The following is a 7,829-nucleotide window of genomic DNA, read 5'->3' as shown; positions in this document are numbered from 1 at the left end:
AAAAAAAAAAAAAAACCAACAAAAAAAAAACCCAAGAGTGAAAAGTTGCTTGTCTTATGAGGAAAGCTGCTGGGTTTGGTCCAGCTGAGAAAGCTGAGGCATTAAACATGCTCAGAGAGCACCCTGTTGGCTCCTGGCCTTCTCAGGGATGAGACTGCTGTAGGGACATCGGCCAAAGATCATATCCCATGTGGAGRCTATCAGTGTCTGTGACCTGTCACTGGTGATAAAGCCCCTGCAGAGCATTTTGTTTATCCCTGGTACCTTCTGCTGACACAGACACAGACACCTATGTCCACACACCTGTATCTGGAGTCCTTTGTGTGGAGAAAGGAAGCACCTCGCTTGTAGGGGAAAGACTCAAGCAATAGGGGAAAGGAGGATGATGGTGGAAAATACAAGGGAAAGGGAAAATCAAATCTGGAGCAAATGTTCTTTTTCCACTCTTTTGGGAAAACTTCTAGGGCAGAACAGATAAGTGAGGAGAAAATCATGCAGTATTTCCTACATGAAGAGGAAGGTTCCTAAAGAAATCCAGTTCTTAGTCATTCAGAGGGTAAACACTGATCATACGTTACCAGAATAACATGGAAGTGCCTTATAGAGTGATACCATTCTTTTTTATCATGTAGCTCCAAAAAAACTATTTCATTTTAGTTTTGGTTTTGGCTTGGTTTCTTTCTAACCAAGTGGGGGAATTCCTTCCCAAAATCACCAGCCTTGTGGCTATGGTTCATTCTTCACCAGAGCACTACTTTTTTTTTAAAAAAAGGATGTTTTTCTGCTGACMCACACACTCATGCAAGCAGCTCTTCATGCATCTCAGATGAAAACGCATCAGCTGAGAAGAGTTTAACTTCTCCCATGGGTTCATGGGGCACTGCAGAGGCTGCCTCATCGAGGTCATAGGGATCTTCCTGTAACCTGCCGTGGAGGGTCACCATGAACAAACAGTATTTGGCACTGTGACAGAAGATTTAAGTTCATCTGTGGTTATTTAATCAAAGCTAATTTATACAAGCCACAGTCTTTCTCCCTTATTTCCCAGCTCCTAACCATGGGAATGAACAAGCCCAAAGGGTGCCCCATGAGGGAGAGGGAAGCCAGGATGAATCTCCCAAGGCTTAGGGGTTCAGGGCAAGGTGMCCAGAGTCACCAGCTGAAAATGAAAGGCTGCCAGGTCTTTGACCTTGCCAAGAGGGGACTGCCAGGGAGTTCACACGCTGGTAATTGCCCAGTTACAGCAGCCTTCCACATGCAGCTGTTCCGGGATAGACACCATCGCCGCGTGATGAGGAGAAGTGAAACCCTGTAAGAACTGGATACAACACTGTGAAAAAAGAAACAGGTATGACTGGAGGGATGTCAGAGCTGCCTGGCTGAAATCAGCAAACCCAGGAAGAAGCAGAAATTCCCACCCTGTAGCAAAATCCTGGAAGAGAATAGTTTCAAGACATCTTGGTGGGTCTTTTTTGAACAGTCTGCTCCCTTTCCCCCTTCAGTTTACTTTGGAAATACTTTGCCAACCTTCATCATTAAAGAAGATGAGAATTAAATCCAGGATGAGGATTGAGGGAGAGTTATGGAGAGAGGGGGATGTGCCACATGAGGATGGGCAAGACTTGCTGAGTCAAAAAATTCCCTGGACCACTTTTGGGGACTGCCTGCCTTCTCTGGCAGTAGATGGCACCATTTGCCTGAAATTCTTGAGCACAGTGGGGAAAAAACGCCATGGCCATTTCTTAGAGGGAAACCAAGGCACAGAGCTGCTGGTGAACACCCATATGGTTGGAAAAGGCTTTCTGTCATCACAGGGCATACTGTAACTCCTACAATCTTTTCTCATTCTCTACAACACCACTAAAAAGCTTTTAAACATAAAAAGCATATCATGACCAGACTGTCACCCTCTGATTACAGAAAGCCATTATAGGAAGTTCCTTTTTGGGAAATGCTGACAGAGCTCAAATTTAGGAACATCTGCAATACTGATCTGCAAGAGACTAAAGCCAAGTACTTGCACACAACCTCTTATGCAAGGACTTTTGCATTGAAAACAATATTTTTATGAAAGGCAAAAGAAGCAATTAATTTAAATGTACGTATCAAACATCAACAGCTAGCACACACTAGTAAACAGTGTAGCAAGGCTTTCCTGCAAAAGCAAGCACATACAGGTTTTGACAATGCATCTGTTACAGATATTTGCTAGAGAGAAACTCAGCCCTACAGGATCATTCCTTGGAGTCCATTGTGAGAAGAGAGAGAGCTGCTTAGTCAGAAGAGCAGGTGTGGAGTGCCTGTGTTTCTGGCAAGACTTTGAGCAATTTCTCTCATCCTCTATGGTAACATTTGTGAYTTCTCCCTTTGATTGGTTTTGAATTTTGCAACCTAATATTTGAAGTTAATGCTGTRGTGGATATGCTATTTTATGCATTCCATGAGTGAAAGAAGTTCAGAGATCATTTATTAATTGAAACATAAATTGTTTGTGACATTACTCTTTTCATACCTGGGAGATTTTGAGAAATTCCAGCTGAAATCCCCCTACRCAATTTCCTTGTTTATGTTTCAGCAGCTCTGTGGGGGTTGAGTTTTTGTCCGAGTGTGATGCAAAAAATGAGAAATAGAAGCTTATTTTTTCTAGGCTGGCATGACCATAGTAAGTGAATGAGATCAGGCTTGTAAAAAAAATCAAACAACAAACAAAAAGCAGCAAAASTGTTGGTATACAAAGTCTTGCTTCCACCCTCTGGCAGTTATGGCTTGGAGAATACAGGCAACCTCTTGAGCTGCATCTGAAATTGTACCAGGAGGTTATGGTGCCATTATGTACCTGGCACAAGCCTTTTCCCCTTTTTACCATGTTTGCTACACCTCACAGGCAAATCTTTGTTTATCTCACAAAAGGAAAAATCATTGTTTTTCCTAAGAAGAATAAAAAGAAATTTTGTTTGCTTGTTTAAAAGCRGGATTACTAAATGATAGTGGTATGTTGTGAGGTTGGGACAAAAATTAATTTTAGCATAAATATTGCACTTGCCACTTATTTTTCTTATGTGACTAGCAATGTACACATAGAGTTTTACTAAATATAGTAATGGATACTTTTTTAAGCAGGGGGCATTCATGGTAACTCAGACTAGATTGAAACTAGAATTTCCACTGCACTTAAATGGTTAAAAGAAGTAATATTCTCAGAAGCAGAGATCTAGAAATGGARTGTGGTTTGGACCCCTATTCCATCAGCACATACACTGAAGAAGAAGGCAGGCTGGTGAGCTGCCACACAGACACCCACAGATTGCACTCCCAAATTGAATGACAGGCCTTTATTGATCTTGCCTGAGCAAAATGACCTAATCAAACTGAGCAGAGGCTTGAATTAGATGATCTCCAGAAGTCCCTTCTGACCTAAGTTATGGTATGATTTTATGTCAAAGGATAAATAGGTGATTTTCCATATGGGACCAATAGATCCTTATGTGTTCAAATCCCCCCTGGAGTTCCATCCAGGTTCAAACCAGCTTCCTGAACTTCTCCCCTTTATCTATTCTTTSCAAATACAGTTTGTATAAATAGGAATCAATGTGAGTGAGTAAGAATGAACAATGCCTGTAGTTCATCCTTTTTGCAGACTAAAATGAAATGTGACTACATCCACAAATCTTCTAAAAGAAGTGAGTTCTTCTAGGATGCTGCAGTGCTGCTGCTAGGAACAGAATTGAAACAGATGCTTCTACCCTCTTGCCCTTTCTTTTGTCCAGCTCTTCACTTCCAGACTGCTGTCTGGTCACTTCCATGTTTTTTTATCACTGCAGGGGTTTTGGGACTGGGAGGTAAGATTATATAGCAAGCTTGTCCTTCAAGATARTTTTAAATACAGATGCTGTTTGCTCAAACTAATGGACTTTGTCAYTTTGTTGTTCACAGCCATCTCAGACCCCAAAGTGGAAACTAAGCTTGTACTTAGTCCAGACAAAGCTGAGAACTCTGAGAAAATGGTGGGGATGAGCTGCTCAGCAACAGGGAAACCAGCTCCAAAAATAACCTGGCACCTTCCCAGCATCCTACAGCAGAAACCAAGGGAATACCACATCAAGTTCAGCAACCAGACCGTGACTGTCATCAGCAATTTTACACACACCTACTCAAAAATCCTTCAGGAGTATCCCATCGCCTGCATGATCCAACACCCTTCTCTAAATGTGACCYTGGTCCTGCCCACAGACAGCCTGGAGCAGGGTCAGTATGTAACTCTGCCCCTGCTCTGGAGGGGGCAGAAACTGCCAAACACCTCCTGGGGTAGATCAGAAAASTCCTCAGGGTTTGGGAGCAGGTGAGGAAGATGCCTGGAAGAGCAGCTGTGACTGGGTTGGGAGGGATGGAGGAGGTGCCTGGGAACACCCAGATGCCCTGGCCAGTGGCAGGCACAGAATGCCTGACTGCTCATCAGGTGTCCTTATGGCTATCTGTGACCYGTTTCCCTGTCACGGAGCCTGACACACCAACAAGACGTGGGGTAGCTCAGAGGAACTGGGTTCCACCTGTCTGACCTGACATCACACCTCAGTGGGGCTGGGTTCTGCATCCTTGATCTTGACATCAGACCTCAGAGGGGCTGTATTCTGTATACCTGACCCGACATCAGACCTCAGGGGGTCTCAGTTCTGTATGTCTGACTTGACATCAGACCTCAAGCACTGCTGGCAGCACCACCTGTGTGCATCATGCTGGCATGTGCTCCCAGTGCCCCTATCCACCCCACTCCACCCTGGGGAATGGTCAAGGGATGTTTGAAATGAGTTTTGGGTTGTTTTTTCACTTCAAGCACAAAACTGAATACATTCTGCTTTGCCCACAGGTCCAGACAGCAGCGTGGCACGGGCCATTGCTATTGCACTGGGGGTCCTGGTCCCCCTGAGCGTCCTTCTCACCTGCCTCCTCTACCACTGCCTCAGGCACCAGTGTGACCCGGAGAGGAACCCACCCTGGCCATGCTGGGTAGGTCTGCCTTTCCCTCAAGGTGCTGCAGGGGCCACCCCACAGGTCACAGGGCTCAGTGCTGTGACCAGGCTCTGCCCAGCCACACCAGGGCTGCCTGCACACTGCCCAARCCAGGCTGAACCTGGGCTGCAGAGGGACACAGGGACTCACTCCCAGCCAGACAGCTGGGAAGCARAAACCTGATTTTGCAGAGCCAACCCGCAGGTGCCCGAGAGCTGCTGGTAGCTAGAGAACATTCACTGTGTCAATGACAAGGTGTGCTGTGGAGGAAGCATCACTCTGCTACTACATTTATGCACAAAACAGCTGTGCAAGCAGTGGCCAGACCCTTGCACTGATCTGTAGCTTCTAAAATAACCTTCCTCTGTACAGCCGGCGCAGCCCACAGAGGCAGCAGCTTGAGGATGTGTCTCAAACAAAATGTGGTCTCAGAGGAAAAGCTCACCTCTGTGAGGAAAGCCCGGGGTGTCACAATACAGAGGGGCTGAAGCAATGCTGGCTGTCCACTGAAGCCATCCCAGTGCAGGGGTGCAGGATACAACCTTGAGCTGGGGGTAAACTGAGTGAAGTGGCATTGTTTCCAAAAATCCATTTTTGTGAAGGCTCTTCATCTCCTTACAGTACATACCTAGMGTGTGAACCATGACTTTTAATGAGAATTTTGGAGAAAAAGAAGCAGTGGAGGAAATGTACCATGTCTTCTATGGGTGTTATAACTCTAGGTCCAAGCTGAAGACTGCCGGTGGGATTRCAAGGGCGAAACTTTAGACTCCCTCACAGAGAGACGCAAGGACCCATTTGGCAATACAAACATCCAGGATCTTTACCTTCACACTTAAAACATCTACATATTTTGAAGAAATAAACACAACAACTCTTTTTCATCAGGTACTTCCTGTCTGTACCAAGGCCAAGAAGTGCAGGCAGTAYGGAGCTGCAGGCACATGAGTTCCTGTGATGTCCCCCAACCTTGGTGCACCACTGAACACCTGAGAAGCTGCTCACCCTACATATGCAAGTGAGAAACTTTTCAAATGGCACCTCAAGCTCCCAAGGAAACTTCCTGTGACTTTCTCCAAGAGAAATACAAAAAAGGACAATTTATAATAGATATTTATTTTGTTACRCTATAATATTCTGTTTTGTATTTAAAAAATGTACAGTATTTATTAGAAACTCAGGCTGATTGTATGGATCCATATAGTGCTTTGTATTTTTGGGGGGTCTGAACACTGTTTTTACTTCTTAATATTTTAACATTGCAAACTCAGAAGTGTATGGGGGGTGGTCTGTCTTACAAAAGGCAGCATTTTGTAAGGCTGCTGGCCTAGAAAGTATTGCTGACAGACCAAAGGAGCCCATAATGAGGAGCTGGGCTTGCAGAAAATCCATGGAACAGCCCAGCATGCTGCTCTGAACTTCAGGTGTTGAACTTGTTTCCTAAAGGACACAAGAGGTGAGGCCAAGACTGCAGCCAGCCTGAACATGTAACCCAGGTGCCAGGAGCACCAGGCTTCAAGTCAGGAGTCCTGAGGAATTAGGATGTGCCAAGTCTGAGTTCCACCAGCCTTTCCTGCAAAGTAATGCAAAAGGCACACAGATGTTTCCTTCTTTCTCAGTGTTTTCCTCAGCCCCCTTCTGAATGTCCTTGATCAATCAGAGCTGCCAGTGTTTCCTGGCATCCCAYCCGCCTGCAGGAGGAAGCAGAGCAATAATAGGGCAGTTGCAGGGGTAGGAGGTTGCCCAGTGCATTTTTTTGRTGTCCTGGTGTAGTGGCAGGTGAGGGCAGTGGGAAGCAGGAGGCTGGTAGGCCTGAGGGGGTGGSGTCTTTATTTATTTGCATCTGGGCAGATAAATACCAGTTCAGGGCAAGGAGTGTTCCCTGTGCTCAAAATSCTTTGCTTGTACCAGGAGGTCAGGTCTGAGCTGTAATCTCCTGTAATTCCCTGAACTGCACCATGTGCTCATGAAGTCCTGTGGATTTAGGGAAGGAGAAATGAGCCCACCTGGCTGACGCTGGCCTTGTGGGGAGCCACCAGAGAGGCTGTTTCCTCTCCTTCTGGCTTCCCAGAGMAAATGTAATCTGGCTTTTCCTCATCCACCTATTTCAAATGGGCGTCCCACACGAATCACTGTGCTGTAGTCAAAAAGCCAAGTGAACTAAAATGAAAACAAGTGGGTGAGTTGAGAATGAGTAAACCCAGCCTTTTCTATAAAATGCTTTTATTAGGACCCCCTAACACAGAGCAATAGCACAGGTGGTGAGTTGGCAGAAAGGGAAACCAGCTGTCACACTTGGGGTTTTTTTCTCCTAAGCCCCCTAATTATTAAAGGAGGAAGTAATGTTTTGTCCAAACTTTTCCRCTATTGCAGCTTCATTTCTTCCTCCATGAGGGAAGAGGCCAGGGGAGAAGAAGGTTTTTTCCTGGGTTTGTGGAGGGCCCCTGATGCCCTTCTCAGGCTGTGTGGCCTCAAACATTGCCATCTGCAGAGTCTGCACCTGCGATTTAGAGCAGTTCATTTGAGTTTAAACACGAGGTTTCTGCTAATGTTTAGTCTAAGGTTTTGTTGTTTGGTTTGTTGTGTTTTTTACAATTAAAACAAAAAGTAAAAATTAAAAAAAAAAAAAAAAAGAGAAACAAGTTTCTTACACAAAAAGGGAGTTAGGACATGTGTAAAGGAAAGGATTTCCTGAGGGAACGGAGAAAAGCACAAGGCCAGTTAGAAACCTTTTCAAACCCAGGAAAATGGCAGAGATTACCTGGTGCTTTCTACAAGCTGATCACCTGGAGAGGGGGAAAGCAGGAGCTTGGAGTCACTAA

At 45.2% G+C, this 7,829-nt stretch overlaps 1 protein-coding gene across 1 annotated transcript in view; it reads left to right on the top strand.

The window, feature by feature from the left end:
* Nucleotides 1–7,582, top strand: part of LOC130576867 (OX-2 membrane glycoprotein-like) — a 10,280-nt gene extending 2,698 nt beyond the window's left edge. Inside the window, exons 3-5 of the mRNA XM_057371826.1 lie at nucleotides 3,934–4,245; nucleotides 4,865–5,004; nucleotides 5,896–7,582. Coding sequence (XP_057227809.1) covers nucleotides 3,934–4,245; nucleotides 4,865–5,004; nucleotides 5,896–5,955 — 512 coding nt within the window. The 3' untranslated portion in view covers nucleotides 5,956–7,582. The remainder of the gene's footprint in view (nucleotides 1–3,933; nucleotides 4,246–4,864; nucleotides 5,005–5,895) is intronic.
* Nucleotides 7,583–7,829: the final 247 nt, after the last annotated feature.

This window comes from Malurus melanocephalus, unplaced genomic scaffold (genome assembly GCF_030028575.1).
Source record: "Malurus melanocephalus ecotype Western Australia unplaced genomic scaffold, MMel_1.1 scaffold_159, whole genome shotgun sequence".
NCBI lineage: Eukaryota > Metazoa > Chordata > Aves > Passeriformes > Maluridae > Malurus > Malurus melanocephalus.
The sequence above is the reverse complement of the archived record's forward strand: the minus strand, read 5'-3'. Positions and strand labels throughout refer to the sequence as shown.